Source organism: Gymnogyps californianus, chromosome 16 (assembly GCF_018139145.2).
Source record: "Gymnogyps californianus isolate 813 chromosome 16, ASM1813914v2, whole genome shotgun sequence".
NCBI classification, from domain to species: Eukaryota; Metazoa; Chordata; class Aves; order Accipitriformes; family Cathartidae; genus Gymnogyps; species Gymnogyps californianus.
In genome coordinates this window covers 3,409,411-3,430,336 of record NC_059486.1, presented here as the reverse complement: position 1 = coordinate 3,430,336, position 20,926 = coordinate 3,409,411, and the positions used below count along the sequence as shown (strand labels likewise).

The 20,926-nt window shown below is 50.4% G+C and overlaps 1 protein-coding gene across 2 annotated transcripts in view; it reads right to left on the bottom strand.

Annotated features, from left to right (window-relative positions):
* Positions 1-18,839, bottom strand: part of RBM19 (RNA binding motif protein 19) — a 72,571-nt gene extending 53,732 nt beyond the window's left edge. For both annotated transcript variants that reach the window (XM_050906833.1, XM_050906834.1), the window contains exons 1-20: positions 18,780-18,839; positions 17,725-17,907; positions 17,018-17,149; positions 16,749-16,787; positions 15,975-16,191; positions 14,583-14,851; positions 13,988-14,062; positions 13,640-13,718; positions 12,821-12,892; positions 11,918-12,118; positions 10,926-11,056; positions 10,401-10,522; positions 9,534-9,630; positions 8,985-9,095; positions 8,297-8,497; positions 7,680-7,797; positions 4,990-5,141; positions 3,615-3,675; positions 1,774-1,853; positions 412-467 (exon numbers count right to left, since the gene is read on the bottom strand). In XM_050906833.1, the coding sequence (XP_050762790.1) occupies positions 412-467; positions 1,774-1,853; positions 3,615-3,675; positions 4,990-5,141; positions 7,680-7,797; positions 8,297-8,497; positions 8,985-9,095; positions 9,534-9,630; positions 10,401-10,522; positions 10,926-11,056; positions 11,918-12,118; positions 12,821-12,892; positions 13,640-13,718; positions 13,988-14,062; positions 14,583-14,851; positions 15,975-16,191; positions 16,749-16,787; positions 17,018-17,149; positions 17,725-17,907; positions 18,780-18,815 (2,432 nt within the window). In that variant the 5' untranslated portion in view covers positions 18,816-18,839. The remainder of the gene's footprint in view (positions 1-411; positions 468-1,773; positions 1,854-3,614; positions 3,676-4,989; positions 5,142-7,679; positions 7,798-8,296; positions 8,498-8,984; positions 9,096-9,533; positions 9,631-10,400; positions 10,523-10,925; positions 11,057-11,917; positions 12,119-12,820; positions 12,893-13,639; positions 13,719-13,987; positions 14,063-14,582; positions 14,852-15,974; positions 16,192-16,748; positions 16,788-17,017; positions 17,150-17,724; positions 17,908-18,779) is intronic.
* Between the last annotated feature and the right edge of the window lie 2,087 nt (positions 18,840-20,926).

The following is a 20,926-nucleotide window of genomic DNA, read 5'->3' as shown; positions in this document are numbered from 1 at the left end:
AACTTGGGCTATCGGTTGATTTTGCAATGCTGACCGAACTGTCACCAAAACAGAGGTTTTAGAGGAGTCTTTTCCTTGAGTGTGGAAGAAAACTCAAGTGCCTGGTTCTCACTTTGGGCTCATTTTTGGGGTCCCACTACCGCATGCTGCTTAGGGATTTTAACTGGAAATAGGTCATTTAGTGAGTGAACACTTTCGCATCAGCTATTCATCATTTCTTTCTTCTTTTCAAGTAAGACTGACTAAAGTGACTCCAAGTAAAGCACAACAAAGGCTGATGTGTTCAACAGTCAGAGCACTACTGATCACATCCCTCATGATGCAGAGATGCCAGGTAAGAAGTGAAGAACCTACCAAGCATTACTGCAGCTTCAATGTAACCATGTTACAGAGGTGAGACATAAGCTTTACCTGACAGCTCTCTCCGAGATTTTCACTTCCAGCTTATGGCCATCTACAGAGCAGCCCTAGAAGTTAAAACAAAGAAACAACAATGGGGGGGTGGGGGTGGAAATCAAAGTCACAACAGCTTCCAAGCTTCCCGGATACAAGCACAGCATTTCACATCTTGCTCTTTCCCACATATTCCTCCCTTTCTCCCTGCCAAAGTTTTTCTCTGTTGAACACCACTCATGCGAGGCAAGGCTTCTGATATGAGGTTGGAGACAGCTTGACTGACTGAAGCAGCAGCCAACATCCCTGCTCTAGCTGTCCATCAGCCTCAGCTCTGCCACTAAACTGGCAAAGACGAGTCACTTCACTGCTTTGGGCTATGGTTTCCTTTACCTCTAGACTGCAAATTCTTCAAGGCAAGGACTGTCTTATTATTTGTTCTGGAATGAGCCAAGGATGTCTTATTGGCCATAAGTAGCCAATACAGCAAGAAAGTCTCTGTCTCTTGCTTCCTGTGCCTCAAAGAACTTCCTACAGTTCAGCACGGAAAACAAGCAGCCTCTTGCCTGATCACCTCTGACAGGGCACACAACATGCAAAGGCACTACACTGGGAACCTGGAGCCCTGCTGCCCACTCCCTCCACAAAATACCCATTTTCCTGCTTTCTCTTTTCCCCAGGATTCTGCCTTTCAAAAGGATGGAGAACACATGTCTACCCCAAGACTCCCTCGGCTGTGGAATGTGAAATGACCACCTGTTGAAGGTGGGACTCATGGATTGTGGTCACTGAACACGCACAGATTACACAGAGTAATTCCTTCACATCTGTCTAGAAAGGGGTCTACTCCAGCTGTCTGGCCCACACCATCCAGGTAGCGTGGACCAAACACTTGGCTGTCTTTCTAGCAGCAGAGAGAATGATTTATTCCTTCGGAGTGCAGCCACATCCTGTGGCACGTGTCATGGAGAAGGCAGGAGGCTAGAAGACCCTGAAGCAATGGCAGAGTCACAGAGGGTAAAGCTGAACTCTGCAGCACTAAACACTAAGCAATATTTGTTCCCATTGTGAGTGGGGGCCTGGGTCTCCGTCACCTCTGCAAAGGGCACCTTGCAGAATAAACACATTAAATTTCAATCGTTGCACATTTTCTGCCACCTCCGTGTTGCATCAGCGCTAGGAAACACTCTTTTACATGAGGTCTTGTCCCTTTACATACCCTCTTCCCTCAGAAACCTGGCCCATTTTAGAGGCTTCTCCATCTGCACAGCGTAACTCATAGCACTGACATCCTCAGCTACATTTTGAACTTCACAGTTCATCCAAGCCTTTGCCCACCAAATCTGGAAAGAAATCCGGACCGACAATGCTTAAGCTTACCTGGAGCCGGCGCAGGGCCTTCTGGGCGCTCTCTGGCTTCTTGTACTCCACAAATCCAAAGCCCATTGAAAGCAAAGTGCCTGTCAGAAGAGAAAGGGGACTCATTACGCTAGCAGGAAACAGCATCGATATTAAGCAGAAGATTTAAAAACAAACCAGGAGCAAGCGCCGACTGCCAAAACTGGGGGGACAGAAACTAACACCCCAGGCAAAGGGCCAGCCGGCCCATGCCCTGACTCCGACGCTCCTCCTGAGCGCCCCTTACTGACCTGTTTGGAGCAAGACGCTGCTCTACAACAGCTTGTTTTGGTGCTGACGTGAAAGAGGAGATAACCGATGTTGCATGCAAAACAGATTTTTTTTTTTGCATAATTTCAGTGCAACCTCCTTAAATACAACACTAAGTCCTACAAAACAACTGCCAGTCATAGTCAGGGCAAGTGATCCCATTATGGATACACAAACATTTGTTTATACACAGGAATTTTTCCTCATGACTGACGCGAGACCTTCATTTGGAAAATTTGCCAACTACCCAGAAATGGGTGTGACTTTTGTTGCAGGATAGCGATATGCAGGTTGCAATTTGGTCCCCAGAGGAGACACTTCTAACCTGTGACCCCTTCAGAAATTCATTTTGGCCAACACTTGACAAGCAGTCAAGTTACTGACCACTGCTGGGAGCCGAGCATTTGAGATCTGTTTCAGTTTGGACTGCCACATGCTGTATTTCCCATCACCACAAAGTGCAAGCCCTGTGTTTCATTTAAGAGACAAAATGCCTTTGAGGTCTGCAAAGCACAAGAGGAGCAAGCACTTCTATAAACCTGGGCAGGCAGCTGCGGGTTCCACGCCAGAGGAGGAGACATCTATTCCACCTCCCCACACAGCAAAGGTTTGCAGCACCTACGGTCATACCATGCTTCTGAGGAACACACTGACCAGTACAAGAGCCATAATTAAGGCTGGGTGAGGAAAGGGAAAATCCACAAGCAAAAACATAACACCCAGTTTCCAACTTCAAAACCTCAATGGTAGCAGACCGTAGAGATGACCCCACAGTGACAGAAGGGGACCACTTTGGTAGGTGGTATGAGATCAGCCTGGACTCAAATGTTGCTGGTTGGTCAGGAGCATGCCTACAGCCAGACATGCGAGCAGTACCGAAGAGTTTGCTTTATTTCTTTTTCTTTCAGTGGATCCAAGTTTTCAAGTATCCCATGCAACAGGAGTGCTGTTAAGGCAAAATCCCGTAAAGCTGTGCAACTCCCTAGCCTAAAATCCGGAAAGAAGACACAGCCCATCTAAGCCAGTGCTTGCCTTAAGCAACCTCTTCCCCGTCCAGCTGCCCAGAAAGCGAGCGCAGTCAATGCAACAGGCATAACCACTAGTCACCACAGCCTGCTGGGTTTGAAGCCGGCAGGCAGAAGGCAAATGAAGCCCACTCAGCACAGTACTCAGCCAGGCATCCTTGAAGATCCCGGCCATTATTGCGGATAAAGCATGTCGTGCACAGGTTTAATCATCGTGGGGCACCGGTTCCTTTCAACTTGCATCCTGCTCTCTTCTGTGATCCTGAAGGAGTTGGCTTCTCTATCTCAAGATCTCAAGAGAAGGCCACATCTCCACAAATACCACAATTGAGCTTAACCTTCTAGACCGAACCCCGGGGTATTTTTGGTTGCTGCTTTCAGCCATTTCAACAGGCACACTTCTAGAAATATTAAGGATTTCGCCAACAAGAACACAAATGCTCAGCCAGATGAATGCTAAAGCAATGCCACACCTGAGCCCTCAGCAACCAGCCGAGGGAAGGAATTGAACAGCAACATCTAGAGTACCTGCTTTGTCTTTCTTCTTGGATATTGTGCAGCTCTTCACAGCTCCCACTTTGGAGAACGTCTGCAAGGAATTTGGACACGTGATTCAGTTCCCTTTGTCACAGGCTTGCAACTCAACTTGAGTGACAATGTGGCCCTCTTCCAGAGCCAGGAGCACACGCTCACAGGCCCGCCTCCCCCCCACGCACACCTGACAAGCAGTCAGTGCAGCTGTGTCTTCCCTTATAAAATTATTTCTGTACAAGTATACACACACACAGACACACAGACTTCTAAAAAAATCAATACACACGTTCCCAGAAATCCTCCACCACTCCTCAGAAACAGTGCAGAGATCTGGGATGGCTCTGGAGGAACACTATGGATTACAAGATGCCCTCAGCCAGGTGGGGACCTCAGGGGTGGGTGACTCATGTGATGCCCCTAGAACACAGCTCTTTCCAAAGACATGCAGGAGGGGCTGGAGGGTAGCAGGGGCTGCAAACCATCTATTCAACTCCCTTGTAAAACTACAGCCAGAAGGCAGAAAAAGAAGAGGGGACAAGTCCCAGTCCTCCTCTGAACATTTACATTTGTCCCCAGACCCAAGTGGACCAGGGTCTCTACATAGTACCACAGTCCCAAGGTAGAGGAGCACGGGTCCAGGATGGACTGACATTGTGGCAGGGTTCTTGGGCAATGAAATGTCGCATTTTACATGGCTACAAAAAGTGGCAGAGACGAGAACTCCCAGTTGCTTTTACCTATGTTGCTATTAACATCCCACATAGCTTCAGAAATGCTACGATCTCTCCCAAGTGCTTTGCTGAGGTAAAGCGGCACAGACAGCTCAGTGTTGGTAGAAGCTTAGATGAAAAGCACATCTCAGTGAAACCATCATTCATTTATTGCCTTAACACACAAAGCAGTATCACAGCTGCAAAAAAAAGGGCTTGTCCCAAGGAGAAGCATTACAGAAAGCATGGGAAATGAGGAGTCTTAAAAGATTTCCTACTGCCTCCACCTGTCCTGACGTGGAATTAAACCCCACCAAAACAGTTTCAGATACGTTTGCCTTAATTGACGCCTGAAACCCCAAAGTGGAGGTTCCCGTTCCCAGTACAATCCAGTGCTCCCTCATCTCCCATTAGGTCATACTGGCTGCAATTTAACTCCTTTAAACACTTTATCCTCAGCACAACAGCTGGAGAAGAGCTTGCCCCTTGCCTCATGCAGCAGAGCAGAGCCCTTTCTTCTAGCCCGTGCTGGGAGTGGGGGCTTTACTCCATCAGGCATCTCAGCCTGGCCCTCAGCCACACACTCAACCCCCTCCCGCTCCATCTGAGCGTACCGTGCTAACCAAAACCCAGTCCCCTTCTCCTCGCTTATGGCTCACCTCCTTCAGCGTGTCTTCCGTGGTGGCAAAGTTCAGGTTTTTGATGAACAAGGTACACCCAGGAATGCTTTCTTCTTCTTCTTCCTCCTCCTCTTCTTCCTCCTCCTCTTCTTCTGGCGCTGCTGTTTCCTCTGAGCCCTTTATAGCTTCACCTGAAACAAAAAGAATAAACCCAACTTTGTAAGATGTAACAAAGCCAAATTTGGGGGGAGCTTGTCCACTACCCCAGCTAATAGTTACTACTCCAGCAGGAACAGGCCACTTCTCCATTGGCTCCTTGTGGGTGGACACAGACTGAAGCAAGCTCAACACACGGTATATGAACGTGTCCCCATGAAAACTAAAATATTGCCTATTCTTTGAGTGTAGAAACCACAAACCTGCTTCCCCGGCACTCAGACACCCTCACACCAAACCCAGCCAGACACCTGCTGAACTAGGCAAGCGGCCCCAAACTTGCTTTAGCATCCTTCCGTGCTGCTCTGAAACCTCATCTCCTGCCAGTATGTATCCACAGGACGTGAAATGAGAACTTCCCCATCAGCGTGTGAAGGAATATGGTCTGTTAAGCCCAAACACATACTGAAGGGCAATGAAGAACTACATTAGCATTAACACTTCCAGAGTTTATACTCTGTGACCCACAAACCTCACTCAGGTCAACAGCAACGCACGCTATTTTGCACAAATTTTGCTTTGGGATTCTGCAAAGACAAATCTGTAAAAAGAAAACCAAATAATCAAGCTGCAATTCAGCAGTCGGCACAGCAGCTTCCTCTGGGGCACCCAAGCCCCACGGTGGAGCTGTGGGTGCCTGCCCACAGCTGGGAAGTTAACAGAACCCTGGATGCTGTCCAGCTGATCAATGGGCAAATCTGCTGGTATTTGCAGTTGGTCTTACCAAGGAGGGAGGCTTTGGCAACTGCATTTTGACTCTCTCCATCCACATGTCCATCCATCCATTTCCCTCACTTCCCAACTTCTAAAGTGGCTTAATAATTTCTACTGTACTTAACGTGATGAAGAGGCCTCAAAGCTACTGAGCTTTCGCACACGCGGGAGGGCGGGGAGAGATCTGTTGGATCCCGCACTGAAGCGGAAGCTGCAGCGGGACTAGGCCCTTATTAGACATGAGAGAACACACACACAAGCGTGTGGACACACTCTTTCTATCATCCATTGACTCGCCAACTCCTTTCCTCGCTAGACCACTTGTCTTTTAGAGCAGCTTCATCCCCTACAGTACAGCTGATGCTCCGCTCAGAAAGGGCAAATTATGCATCTCCCTTTGGCATTAACATCGCCGTCGGCGATTGTTCTAGGCTTATTTCTCCCTCAGTTTGTATGAGGAGAGCCTGCGTTGGGTCACGGGTGAGCAGAGACCCCCCAGCTCCATCCCAAGAGCTGTCTTTCCCTACATGGCTCCATCTGGCTGCCCTCCCTGCCCCAAGCACCACGCAGCCCAAGCTGTTTTGGTCGGGTGGTCCAACCATCCTTGCTCCAGCCAACGATGTATTTGCCAACAAGGCACAGAAAAAATCCATTGCCTTTGAAGGAGGCTCGTTTGAGGAAAGAGGAGGGAAGAGATTCAGTGAGACAGGGGCGGGATGAAGAAGTGCCTCCGTCTGTGGCTGGCACAATACGACACGGCCGTGCGCTGCCACCCGGAGCCCTTTTGTGAGCGAGGTGTTCACTGCGCATCCCCTCCCTTCCCTCTCCCAGATCCAGAGGCTGGCAAAGACCATTATCAGCCCCGAGCAGCCTTCCAGGAGCTCCTGTGCTTATAGCCCTTTATCTGCAGGTGAGGGTCTTGGTTGCAGGGAGATAAAGTGGCCCCCCACCTCCCCCTGGCTCCAGCCTTCCCCTGTGACCCAGGCGCAGAATGGCAGCCTGGGAAGAGGCTTTTCATCAGCTCTTCTCCCCCCTCCCAAAACCTCAGAGTCCTGAAATAGCTTCTAGCAAAACAAATCTACATAAAGCCATGCTCCTCCAGCCTCCTCTTTTTTTTTTTTTCAAAAGCATCTTGAGAGGTTTTAAATATACAGGCAAGATTTTATTTTTATAGCCCCTGGGATGGGGAGAAAGAGGGTATACTCAGGGAGGGAAGATCATGTCCTTGCAGTGGGAAATCAGCCAGACAAACCATACAGCGGGGCTTGACACAAGAGCAGAGAAATACATACAGGGACCCACAGCCTGTCACCAGCAAGTCAGCCTCTCCATCCAGTGCTGCCCAGTACTCCCGTTGTTGCAGCTTGCTTGGCTGCCCACAGGCAGGGACAGTGTCTTTGCACAGCACACAACCGCACACACGCTCAGGGGGTCAGGTCCAGCTTACAGAGAACAGCTACCGCTCTCCCAACGGCTGCTGCCAAGACCAAACTGGACCAAAAATCTCTTCCCAGAGCTCATATTAGCCCAGTCCAAACTGGACCTGTGCGCTGCGAGCAGCACTTCGCTGCCCACGCCTTAGCCAAGAGGCGAGGAGGGCAGGGGCAGGAACGAGCACAGCGCTTGTGTGATATGATCAACTAACGCACCGCAGAGAAGGTGACCCGAAGGGCCGTGCAGACAACTTCGTGAGGCTGGTTCCATCCCCAAAGGGTCAGGAATATCTGCATTGCTGCTTTACACATAAAGGAGTGGCAAAACAATCAGATACACCTCTGTCCCAAAGTCAAAGTTCTTACCAGGTACAAGTCTTGCTTTGCCCTCCTTTTCTGGAGCCTCAGAGGTTTTTTTCTGAGGGGCTGGGCTGAAGAAGACACCCATTGGAGCCCATTCCAGATACAACGGCACAGAATGAAACTGTAAAGAGAACACAGGAGAGAAATGAAGAGTGGAGGGCAAGCCCTGAAGAAAAAACTCTGCTCTCAGCTTTATTTTCCTCTCACTCTGTAATGGAAAACAGCAGTGGAAAAGCTGAGCAACTTTTTCAGGTGGCTAAACTCTCTTTCACCGAAGGAGAGTGTATCCAGCCTCACAGAGGACCACAGTCTACCATGTACCGCACTCCTGTGTTGCAAAAGGTAAAAGAAACCCTTTCCAGGCCACCGAGGCTTTTCTAGGTGTGTCCCCAGCCATCTTCTGCAGGTTGAGAGCCCTACTCAGCCACTGCTGCACAAGGATGCACCAGGCATCTCCCTAAATCCAAGGGATAGAGGGTAACACCAGTGGCTCTGGGATAACTCACTTCCCTCAAAAGTCCTCTGCCTCTCACATTTGCAGCAAGCACTCCTTTCTGCAGCTTCACAACTAGCCAAGATCCACACTCTCCAGGCAGCTGCCTACCCCTTGCCACGCTCACCTTGGAGTAGGCCAGCTTGGTGAACGCTTGCTTGGCCTCAGTTGGCTCCAGGAACTCCACAATGGCCGTGATGCCTCCTTCTGGCAGCAGCACCCGGCCCAGGCTGCCGTGTTTGCCGAAGACATCCTCCAGCTCCGCTACACTCGTGCTGGCTGGGAGATTCTTTACCAGGATCACTGTTTTACTCCGCTCACCAGCGGCCTGCCACATTCAGTGGGGGAAGAAAGGGGACATGGGATTTAAAAAAGCAAAACCCAGTATCTTACTAACTGAAGATTTCAGATCCAACACGCTGTGCTCTCTCACTCCACGTCACCCCTTTCCAGGATCCAAGAGGGCCAACACCCATTTAGAAAACACTTCCTATAAGATTCACACCCCAGTACAACCTCCCTGTTCCACACATGCTCAAGTATGGAGGTTTCGGCTCCAGATCCACCCTGGTACAGACACAGGACTCCTTCTCTGCCTACAGCAAGCTGACCATCATACTATAAGCCATCATACTATGTATTTCAACCATCCCGAGGGCAGCTGCATTTTCAAATGGACATTACATTGTAAGGATTCAATCCTGCAAGATGCTGAGGATTTAATTACTAACTTTAAAGAGAGCTGAGGACACTAGGACTAGGCCGTCATATAGAAGAAGCAGGTCCACATCGCTGCCTCCAGCTGGGCATCTCACCTGACTGAAGGAATCCAGGCTGACTCCGTTTTCCATGAGGAACCGGCGAATTTCCTGGACCAGCTCGGTTTCTCCCAGAGCGACCCTCACTGCCACGCTGTCTTTACTCTCCTGCAGGCAAAAATATCAGTACCTGTTGTTCCTGCTGCTCTAGCTTGAAGGTAAAATGCTCCAGCTCCTCTGAAGCTGCTGGGAGTTTTGCTGTTGGGAGTCAGAACACTTCCCAAGGCAAAATGAAGTTTCCAGGAAGGATCTGAGCTTTAGGGGGTAAATTCTCATCAACTTCTAGTTACATAGAAATGCAAAATTCAGCCACAGAAAAACAGAGTGGGAAGGAGGCCTGGGAGTGTCACTTTGTCTTCCAGTGACAAAGGGATTGTTAGGCTCAGATCCCACAGAGACGCTACAGCACCACTGATCTCTCAGCCTGCATGGTGCTCCTTGATGCACAGAGGCTTTTGCTGCACAAAAAGACCAGGAAGGCCCTGGGCACGAGAAAACAGATAGGAAAGTGATCCCCCATCCCAGCCGATCAATAACCCAACTCACATGATCCAGCACTTGGCTTTTGGAAGCGTTGTACTTCTGAGCAATGGCATCAGCCACGGCGTTTGTCCCCACAAACAATGTGTTCCAGTTGTGAGAGCTGGAAAGAGAAAGAAGAGCCAGGTTCAGAGTCACGCGGTCCCTCCTTCCACTGGTGTCTCTCTATTAAATGGTCCTGGGAAAAAACAGCTTTGAATGCCACCATTAGCAGCCAGGGTGAAGAGTTAGAAGGAAAGAAGGGTGGAACATCCTTAGAGAAGGGACAGGGTGAGGGAGACATGACTGGAGAGCGAACAGAAAGGCAGCGGTGCAGGCAGCTTAGCTCTTCTTCCCTACAGGTCACTGGTCACAGCTCTGCAGTTACAGCTGGAAGTTCAGATGTTGGCTCAGAGGAACACGTTTTTTTCAACTGGTTCCCTAAAAGCACATGCAAGCAAGGTTGCATTCCTTTCCCTTCAAGTTAGAAAGTATCAGCCATTTCTTTCAAACTAGTTTGTCACACAGAAAGATAAAGTTCCTACAAGTTTTAGAAATACAGGTGGTCAAGTAGAGGAGAAAGACCCAACTGATCTGAAACCACTACCCTAAAGAATTACAGCGTCAGACCAACTTTTGTTAGACACCAGAGAAAAACTCGTACACAAAGCCATTCAAAACCACGTTTCCCTCAATTTCTGCTGCTCACTGAACTACTAGAGCTACCTGAATAGAGGAATCAAGTACGTAAGAGATAAAGGAAACAGAGCTGCACAGCAAATGCTTTATTGACCTTGGTAATCCATACAGCCCCTGCGAAGACCCCACATGCATTTCTGCCACTTGGAAATTTGGCAGTTGTGTTGTCCTGGCCACTACAAGACACCTCTGTACCTGGCACTGTTGGCTTTGTCTTTGGCCTCTTTCTGCTTTTTGTAGGAGGAAGACTCTTCTGCATCTGCATCTTCAATCTTTTCCTTTTTGATTGTGGACGGTAAAAGATGCATCATTCTACCCTAGAAGAAAGGAAGAAGAGGTTCAGCAGCTCTGAAATAACCCACAGAATTTCATGAACTAAGCAGAGTGGAGGAAATCTTCTGGCACCTTTCCTAGTCAAACAGCCTAGGTGGAAGGAGAGAACCTTCCTTCCCAAAGGAGCCATTACTGCAAGTCAGAGTAGCCATACAATGGGAGAGACTGAAACTCAGATCTCCCTCTCCACCTCTACTTCAGATTTTGGTACCTGTAAGGCTGTTCAAACCAGGCTACTCTACCAAAAGCAACTGTGTTCCTGCGCAGCAAGGCAGAAGAGACTCAACCTTTTCAGCAAAGCACAGAAGCAAACGCTTGGCCACGTTACCAACAAACATTCCCACCAGCTGCAGTCCAACAGCACAATAAAGCCATCAGTCACCATACCTGGAACACTTGCCCATCCATTTCTGCGTAGGCCTTCACTGCGTGCTCGGGAATCATATAGGTGATGAAAGCAAATCCTTTGGGTTTCTTTGTCAGTCTGTCTATAGGGAAATGGATCTCCGAGAGGGGTCCTGCAAAAGGCAAGGCTTTACCGTGACAGATGTCCTTGCGCAGCCATCACACGCTCTGAACTGGCACCTCCTGGCCAAAGCCGGGGAGGAGGGGAGCCAGGGAAGGCAGAGCAGCTCTGGATATTGCAGAGGCTGTGCGACGCGCCACCAGCCTGGGTGAGGAGCTGCTGGCTGCAGACCGACAAGGCGGACCCAGCAAAAGCACCCCAAGTCTGGTTGTGCACCGTGTGGCAGCTCACAGGGCTTTGACACATGACACAAACCAGGCAAGCTCTGAGCAGCCGCATTTACCTTCAGTCAGGAATAAAGATTTCCACAACCTAACCCTCTCTCCCCTCCCAGGACACTCTAATGCCAAGATAACCTTAAAGTTGTTGAACTTTGAGCTAGAGAAGGGAAGCTTCAAGCTTCCACCTGACATGCCAAACATGAACATGAATTTGGGGTGTATCTCAGAGATTCACCTCTTACCTACGGTATCCAGAAATCTCCTGCGCGATCAGTATTTCATGCAGCACATGCTTTTGGTTATCTTCTCCTCCTCCTCCCCATCCCACTAGGACTCAGAGCCTACACTGACTGGCAAGAGCTTTTACCGTCGCATCAGAGATGCTATGAGAGGGGTGAGGGCAGACGCACGCAGCAGTACATGCTTCAAGCAAAGAAGCACGGAGCCAGCATCAGTTTCAAAGCCAAGCAGCCACACACTGCCACACCAGGCAATAAAGATGATGGGAGTCGGTCCATAGTCAAGAGGTTTGGGACCCAGAGCTTTGTCCATTCACACCCAGCAAGAAAACCTCTCTGTGCACAAAGGAAAGACAAAGCCCTGCAAGTCCCAATCCCACAGTAAATACTTACCGTACTTGGAAAAGATCTTCTCCAAGTCCTCCTCAGTGCTAGTAAAGGGAAGATTCCTGACAAAGAGCCTCCCTGATTCAGACAAGTCCTCCTCTTCCTCGTCGTCCCTCTTTCTTCTTTGCCATGGCTGGTTATCAGGTTTTGCTGTAACAGTTTCTTTTGGGGTTTTCCCGCATCGGAATACCTCAATGCATCGTCCACCTAATCCACAAACACACACAGAGGCACATTAGATGCTTCCCAAGGCCATGGGCAATCAATATCAATGCGCAAAGAGTCTGGGCTTACAGCAGTGACACGAGCAATTACAATTCCACAAGCTTTGAGCAGAACTCTGCCCGATTTAAAAAAAAGGGGGGATGGGGGCTGCAAGAGATCAGTCTTCATAAAAACCAGGGTAACATTTGCTAGACAATTCCAGTCTCCCTTCCTTTCAGATGGTTCCAGCCTTTCTGCCTGTGCCAACCTAGTCCACAGGCTTCCAAGTAGATATTCCCATTCTGCATAGAATTATTGCAAATATAATTTTAGTAGTTCCACTAAGGGCTAGGCCAAGAACAGGTTTCAAACACAGGCTTACAGAATCGTTTGTACAAATCCCCTGCACTATCCCAACCAGATTTAAACAATAACATTTTTATATCAAGAGCAAGATACACTTCAAGCACATGACAAAAAACAAGGGCCAAAGAGCAACACGCACAGCTCGGCCACTTGCCAATTCTATGCTGCTCCTGACATGGCACCTGGTTTATCCTGCATCAGCTGAGTGGAGGAAACCACCCCCACCATCTGCCTGGGAGAAACTAAAGCAACAGGAGATACTTCTGCAGTGAACACTTCAGCAGCTGAGCACCCTGCCATCAACATCAGCCAGAACAAGAAGGAACAAACAGCCCTTACCTATGTATTCTTTTTTTCGCTTCAAGGCCCTTTGCACTTCTGCTTCACTCTTCAAGTCAACAAAGATATAACCTTGGAGGAAGGAAAGGTTCAACTGAGCACCATGTGGGGAACACAGAAGCACTAATTGGCTAATTAAGGGTGAATTGGGCTTTCTTTACTACAGATTCCTATAGATAAGGCATTCAGCTCCCATTAGTTTCAATCCAGCCTGAAAATGGCCATGTCGGACGGGAAGGCTGCCTTTTAAAAGCTTATTCTCTACAGGCAAACCAAAGAAGCCTGACTTAACAGCTGAAGTAGGCTTTCACAGGTGTCTCCAAGAGCAAATACAAGGTGCATCCGCTGTTAGGCTATGAAAAGAAAACATATAACAAAGTTCCCTGCCAGCTCTGAAGACCTGCTCCACACTCCTTCTGATGGGTACCTCCAGTAGCCACAGCCTGTCAGGAGACCCACCTCGGCTAAAGACTGCTCTGCAGCTGATATGCACAGGTCAGCAAAGTCCCTGGGTGCTGCTGCAGCTACCCCAGAGGAAGAGGCCTCTCCTTGCCGTGGTTTGGGATATTTAGGAAAGTTCCGGAGGCAGATCAAAGAAAAGGCTCCTGCTGCTACTCCTAAGGGAGCACAGCCAACATTACTCTGCCCACGGCATCCTACGGACAGCAACTAGGGCAGGTGAGCTGCAAAGTCATAGAAAGGTCTGTAAGAATCGGGACACAAGCCAGCGATTTGGAATTGCAGATGAGAAGAGCAGAGGTGTGATTGAGAGGTCCTCTAACTCACAGATCCAACCCCCCTTACACATATAGACATTACCTGTATTTTTCCCCTGGGCATTTTTTCCTATCCGGATTGCCACTGGCTTCAGAGGCAAGAAGAATTCACGAATCTTTTGCTGCAGGAAAAATTATAATTGTTTAAATAAGTTCTCAGATACAGGAAGCAGCAGCTTTCAGACTTAGGTTTTTTATATACACTATAAAAAAACGCCACGTGCAACATGCAACATCTCCGCACAAAGCCAGTTCAAAAGTTTCCCTGTCCGCCCATACAACCCTCAAAACAGCTCCATAAGTGAAGACGGAAGCCTCTGCAAAGATCGCACCGAGTTACACACTGAGAACACCCTTGAGCCTCCATTCCCAGCTCCATAACAAAGCTTACCTCAGTGATGTTCAAGGGGGCACCACGAAGTTCCACTGTGTGTGGTGTGCTGGCTTCCGCTGAGCTGCCTTGGTTCTGGACAGAAGGATGGGGGGGGGGAAAAAAAGAAAAGAAGCGGAGTGAAAAAACAGCAAAAGTCACAGCACAACAAGCTGGTCTTGTCCAACAAGCAGGAGGCTGAAGAGTGGGAGAGAATATCAAGAGATTCTCGCAACTGCATCAGCCTGGGCAGGAGGTGCCAGATGAGGGTGCGAGGTTTGGCTGGGACAGTCAAACCCAGTCGCTAAAAACTGAGTTCTGCAGAACAGCATTTCCTGCAGACGGACACGGACACAGACACAAGAAAAACAGAAAAGCCTCTGAAAAGGGCACTAGCAGCACTTGTTTGGAAGCCCTGTCTTCAGGAATTCAGTCAGCACTAAGAGGAGATCCAGCAAACTTTTTTAATGGCTCCTGCCCAGTGAGCCAAGAAAGCTGGTACCTAGGGGGTCCCACAGACTTCAGGCTTTCAGCTCATCCCTGGAGTGACTGACAGACACATACTATCCCATAAAGCTCCTGCTTTAGATAAGACAAAAGTTTAATTCAGCTATACCTCTAGCGTGGATCCTTTTTTCTTCTTCTCCACTGGTGTCTCTTGCTGTGTTTGTTGGGCTTTTGGCTTCCCCCTTTTATCTGTGTGGGTGCCGACGGTTTCTGCAATGCCCGAATCCTCCTCATTCTCACTTTCCTCTTCCACCTCCTCACTATCCGTTTCTTCCTCTGTACTAGATGAGGAGGAAGAATCCTTCACCACTTTAGATTTCAGGTAATCCATATCCGAGAGGTCTTTGCTGGTAGCTGCCTTCTTCCCTCCTTTCTTTGCTGTCAGAGAGGAGAGACCAGAGAAGTTCTGCACACAGATGCTGCTGCTCTCTCCCCAGCCAGGTAAAAGCTGAGAACTGACACAATCATGAGAACCACCTTCCTCTCCTCTACCCTTTCCATGCGAAGGAAAGGCTTGAGAACAGCAGAGCAAACTTATCTCAGCACTTCCAGACTGACACTGTTTTTCAAAGCAACAGTTCATGTGTAAAACAAATTAGAAAGGAGCTTGAGGAACTCCATGGCAAAGTATTGTGTCTCAATTTTAACTAAATACTTCAAGCAGACCCCAGAGAAGGTTTTCAATCGTTCAGTTTAGTTTTGCAGGGAAAAGGACAGAGGAAGCTGTTTCTCCAAAACACCCCTCCACCCCCCACCACAGATCAGCTGATCACACCTACAGTTTAGTTACCCAAAGAGAGACAAGGAGCAGCAGGGAAAATGCCATTCACTCCAATAGAACAGCATAAGGAAACACCATGTAGGGAGGGAGAAAGGCTCCAAAACCACATTTATCACTGGTGCGGGGACACTGGATTCTAAGAAGACATACACCAGACTGCAGCCCAGACTTCTCAGTCTTCCAAGTTAACCCACTACTCCGGCTAGATACAGTTTTCCTTTCAGGATCCAAGATACTAAACTCTGTCCCTTCCCATCAACTCTGACAGGGCCCAAGGACACACCAGCGTTTCCAGAAATACGCATCAAAGGCAGACCAGACAAGTTCACAGACATCAGCTACACGTTACTAAATAAACAGAAACCACATCCAGCTCTGGAAATCCTGGAGATGAAAGCAGCTGCAGGGTAGGAGAGCATTTAAGGGGAAGAGGCAGATGTTTGCCCTGTTACTCTTCCCTAGACATTGACTTAAGGACCCAGGGGAAAGCACAAATGATATCCCCTTAATATCAGAAACTGCATTTCCCACATTTCCCCAAATTTGGGAAAACAACTATACATCCACAGCACACAGAATGAATCTCAGGCTTGAGAAACCACCTTCCTGATTACACTGTCTCCATTTGGAGGCAGGACTCCGAGCGAGGTCCGATGAGCACACCTGCTCTCACATTCACCATGACAAAGACAAGCCAAGGGTGATAGTTCCTTTCAGTACCTTTAGTTTCCTCCTCATCTTCAGAGGGTTCATTCCCATCCTCCTCCTTCTCACTCAGCTCCTCAGACTCATCTGAATCAAAGTTGAGATAATCAGCTGCTGGCTTTGATTTTCCCTTCTTGGGCTCCTCTGCCAAAGTGTCATTAGCCCAAGTGGCCACCTGAGACCGTTTCTGGTGAACCACCAAGAACTCCTGGAATGTTTTATCTTCTTCCAGCTGTTGAAAAAGAAACCAAGCAGACAAGCTGTGAAGACGGACACAGGAGAGCTAGTAGTGAGTTTGAATTCAAAGATATCATCTTATTTCCAGCAATGTAAAAAAAATCCCTTAAGGGGAGTTTACACTCACAAGGTGAGCACTTAAAGTGACTAAAGTCTTCTCAAGATCTCTCAGTCCTACTCTTTCTTTTTTGTAATTGATGTTTACAAAGTACTTTAAAGAAGAAAACAAAACATTAAAAAGAGAAAAAAATGTACAAGTTAAATGTGACAAAACTTGCATATGGTTAAAAACCAGAATTGTTGAAACAGGACTGTCCTGGACGCAGTGCGTGGTCACATGGGAGTAGCTGACAATTAAAAAACTGGTCCCCAGTGTTGGGATTGTTAAAATAATCGTTTGTTACAGTAGAATCAGACTGTTAGGGAGTTGGATAAATCATACACCTTGCCTGGATTAACAGCACGGGAAGCAGTACTGAAAAGAGTTATTCAGCTCTTGCTCTTAATGCAAGCTAGCAAGAATGAAGCGATTGCAATTCAACCTCAACTCACCTCCTTTAAGTTTTCTGTTGGATCTTTCTTCTTTTTATCCTAGGAAAAAAAAGATTTTTAGAAAGGCTTATTAGAAGCACAGCCAAGATAATTTCTCAGCTAACCTAACAGTACAGGGAAGACAGATCCTAGGGCAGAAAACACCAGAACCAGGACTCCAACATCTGTTGTCCCAGCTACTCTGTCCCCTTCTCCACACACCAGGCCATCCTTCTCTCTGCCAAGTGACGGACATACATCAGAGCCTCAAAGAAACACACAAGACTCACCTTCTTTGTGCCTGCAGGAACTGCACTTGCCACAGGCTTCTCGGTCTGTTTTTCCGAGGCAGGGGCCTTCTGAGAGTGCTTACTCCACGGTTTGGGTTTTGAAGGGTCACCAAAAGACTTGCATAACTCAACCTGAAAAGAATCAATCAGATCTTTAATTAAATGTATGTTCAACAGTCTGGTTCTGTAACTGCTGGATAAGCCACATTCAGCAACGTTTCTTATAACCCTGACGGGATGGAGGGGGTGTGTGCAGAACAGGCAACTTCACACAGACGTTCATTTTAGAAGCAGAGAGCTACATGTTCACTCAACACGGGGAACACTTTGTTGTGCTCATTTAAGCACAGTTAAATAAGTTGCCCTGTTTATCATGAATCATCCTCTGTCCAGAACAGCAAGATGAATGACTTTAAATGAAAAATTACCTCAAGTTCAAAAGCACAGATTATGACAGCTCAAAACCTGATGCTGCTGTTCCAACCAGCACTGAAATCACTGCTAGAGCATGAAGACAGCCCATCTGAATCAAGTACCTGCTTGAGACTCCAGCAATGAGGCCTGGCATCAAGCTTTGCTGTTTTGCTGCAGAGGAATTAATCTTTAGGCTTTCCTGGCCCCTGGCTGTTCACCCCTAAGACTACCAAAATCTCCAATGACAAACTTGCTTGAGCCTCAAAAGAAGATATTTTTAAAGATCAACTCACTGTGACTCTGGAAGTGTCTATGAAACTTCTGTTGAAATGGTTCAGTGCCATTTGAGCTTCATCTTCAGACTTGTAGCCAATGAAGCCAAATTTCCGGAACTTGCCATCCTTGGTGAACTTCAAGCAACAATCGGTCAGCGTGCCAAAGGCGGCGAACAATTTCCGAAAGCGATCTTCCTTCATCTGGGAAATGAGGAAGGACAATAGGAAGGCAAATCAGCAATGCAACGAGACACGCTTTGCATCCAAAGCAAAACATTTGCTATCAGAGGGCTTCCGAAGTGCTGTAGGAACCATACCATATTGTGGCAACACTGATTAAAAAACCACACATCAGCTACCAAACCGCTTCATCTCCTCCATAAATCCACTACATGTACAGATCTCTGTCTGCAATGACCCACAGCTAAAGGGTGCACCCAGCTCTCGGGGAGCCCAGGGCCCCGCAGCGCTAACCTGCCACAACCAAGCTCCCAGTTCAACCACAGGCATGGTGACACCCTCACAGGAGACCCGGATGGCAGCAGAGCAGCACAGTGCCCAACTCCTGGAGAACGAGGGCAGGGCAGCGGCCACAACAAGCTCCACTCCCCCACCTTGGGGGGCTGCCAGCTCCCCTCCCCTGGGGCACCTCCTCAACCCATGCCCCTCACTCTGCCTCCTCCCCCCCAGGGCATCTCCCTGACCTCTCCTGGGGCACTCCCTGCCCAGGGTCCCCCACCATCCTACCCCCACGGGTGCCTCCCCGCTCTCCCACAAGGACCCCCGCCCCAGCACATCTCCACGACCCCTTACCCCCTTAGAGCCCCTTCGCCCAGGACATCTCCCTGCTCCCCCACCAAGACATTTTCCTCCCCCACCCCAAACCGAAGACCCTCTCTCCCAGGGAATCTCCCCGCTCATCCTCGTCCCCACCATACCGACGGCCCCCTCCCCTCCCGGGGCCTCTCCCTGCCCAGGAGCCCGCGGCCTCCCGGTGTGTCCCCTCAGACCCATCTCTAGGCCCGGAAAGCTCCCTCCACCCCGCAGACGCCGCAACCGTGCGGTGGGCTCACCCCGTTGGGAAGGTTCTTCACGATAAGCCGCGACATGGCAGCGACAGAAACCGGCCGCCACCGCGCAAGGCCCCGCCGCGCTCAGCGCCACACACGCCGGCCCGCGGGCGCCGCCATCTTCCCGCCGAGTCACGTGGGCGAGGGGCCGCAGCGCGCAGGCGCCAGAGGCGGGGCCCGAGTCGTGGCAACGGGCCCCTAGCGACGGCCTTAGCAACGGGCCCCTAGCAACGGGGCGGGGTCGGCTGGAGCGCAGGACCCCGGGGGGACAACAGGGAGCATCAATGGCGCATCAAGGGGGCAGGGACCGGGCAGTGTTTGGGGGGGAACGGGGCGGGGGGGTAGCAGGGGGGGACTCCGAGGGGAGAGCCGGCAGCGCCTTCCCGGTGGGTCACCCCGTGTCCCCCGCCAGCCCGTTACCGGCCGCTGTCAGAACCCCCTCGGTGATGCTGTGTCGCCCCCCCCCCGCCCCCGCCATCAGAGGGGACCCCGCTGCCCACCCCCGGGTTTCTCCGAGGCGTGCGGCTGCAGCCCCCCGGCCCGGCCGCGCTGCTCCGCGGGGCCGGAGGAGGGAGCTCCGCACCCACCGCTGCCCGCTCCCGGCGGCGGCTCCGCGCTGAGCAGCTCCGAGCCGGGCACGGCAGCGCCCACGGGAGTAAAACTCCCGCGGGGGCTGTCGAGGAGTTGGGTTTAACGCGGGGGGAAGCCGCAGCGTGCCTCGCCGCTCCGCTCTCCCACCTAAAACCCGCGCAGCAGGAGCAAGGAGGAAAGGGTAACAGGAGTAAGCAAAAGCGGCTTCTCTCCGAGGAACAGCTAAATAACGGCACAGCCAGGGGATGTTGTGTTGCAGAAGCTCCCGTGGACAAAAGAGGCCAAAAATCATGGAAGAAAAATCCCTTGAGGGTTCTTAAACGCTGAGGGTCCTCTCTTGCCTGAACATCCATTGCTGGAGGGTGAGCATATTTAAGGGAAGCGGGACTATTCTCCTTCAAGCATCCCCTCTTGCTCACAGCCCTTCAGTCCAGCTCTGCCTGTCTTACATGCGGGGCGGTGATCTGGGCCTCAAATCCGACTTTACACCTTTGTTCCCAGAGGAAGATGCTCAGGACAGCTCTCAGCTTCAGCACAACCCTCACTAGTTTTTCCACCCCAGTTTGGCTCCACACCTGATTTACCCCAGGGATGGAGGCTGCCTCCGCCCAGCCCAAGCCACCCTGGCACAGAGGTCTTCCACCCCACAAACAGCATGGGCAGGGCCACCGTCTCCTAATGCCCCTTCGAGGTGGATCCAGCTGGCCGTGCCCATCCCAAAGGCTGAAAGCAGCAGGGAGCACATGGCAGCAAGCTATTTGGAGGAGTCAGTCCTCAACCCAACCGCACCGCTGCTACATCCCAGTGTCCTGGTAGGACTGGGATGCAGGCTTGTTAACTGGAGACCCCAGCCCGAGCCCACGCTCTCCCCCCAGGTGAGCAGCAAGGGAAACACTTGCATGTTCCAGGGAAGGAGAGCCGAGGCAATGGCCAGGCTCAGTGCATGGGGAACAGGAGAGGGTGGGATGCTGCTGGGACTGCCGTCTGGTGCCCTGCTCAAAGGGAAAATGCACAGCACAAACCCCTCTCACCCCACTGCCCCGACTGGGGGTACCCAGGAGGAGATGCTCCTGCTCCTGTTCACCTGGCCCTTCAAAGGGGTCTCCGTGAGGTGTCACGGTACCAGGGATCCAGCACCCTCCCCCCCTTGCCCTCTGCTCCTGCCTCGTCCTTGGCCGGGCTGTCGGGCCTGTCACTTGGGATGAAGGCTGGCACTGACAGGGCTACACTCACGCCATCACTAACACATCCAGACCTTGCCCTTGTCACTCCCGTCCTCTCCAAGACACTTGCCCCCCTCTCTCCCTCCCCATCTCCTCCTCACCTGCTACTCGCAGCCGGCAGCGGTGCCCAGCTCCTGCCCAAGCTGGCCAGACAGCACTGTCCTTGCCTGTTCCTGCCTCCTAACTGGGCGCTGCTGGGACAGAGAGGTACCGTTCTGCTCTTGGTGGGTCCTCACCTCCAGCCACGACTTCACCTGGGGCTGCAGTTTCCCTCCTACTAACCTCTCCTGCAATTGGGGTTGATTTTCCCCAGGAGAGAGCTTGGCCCCAGCACTC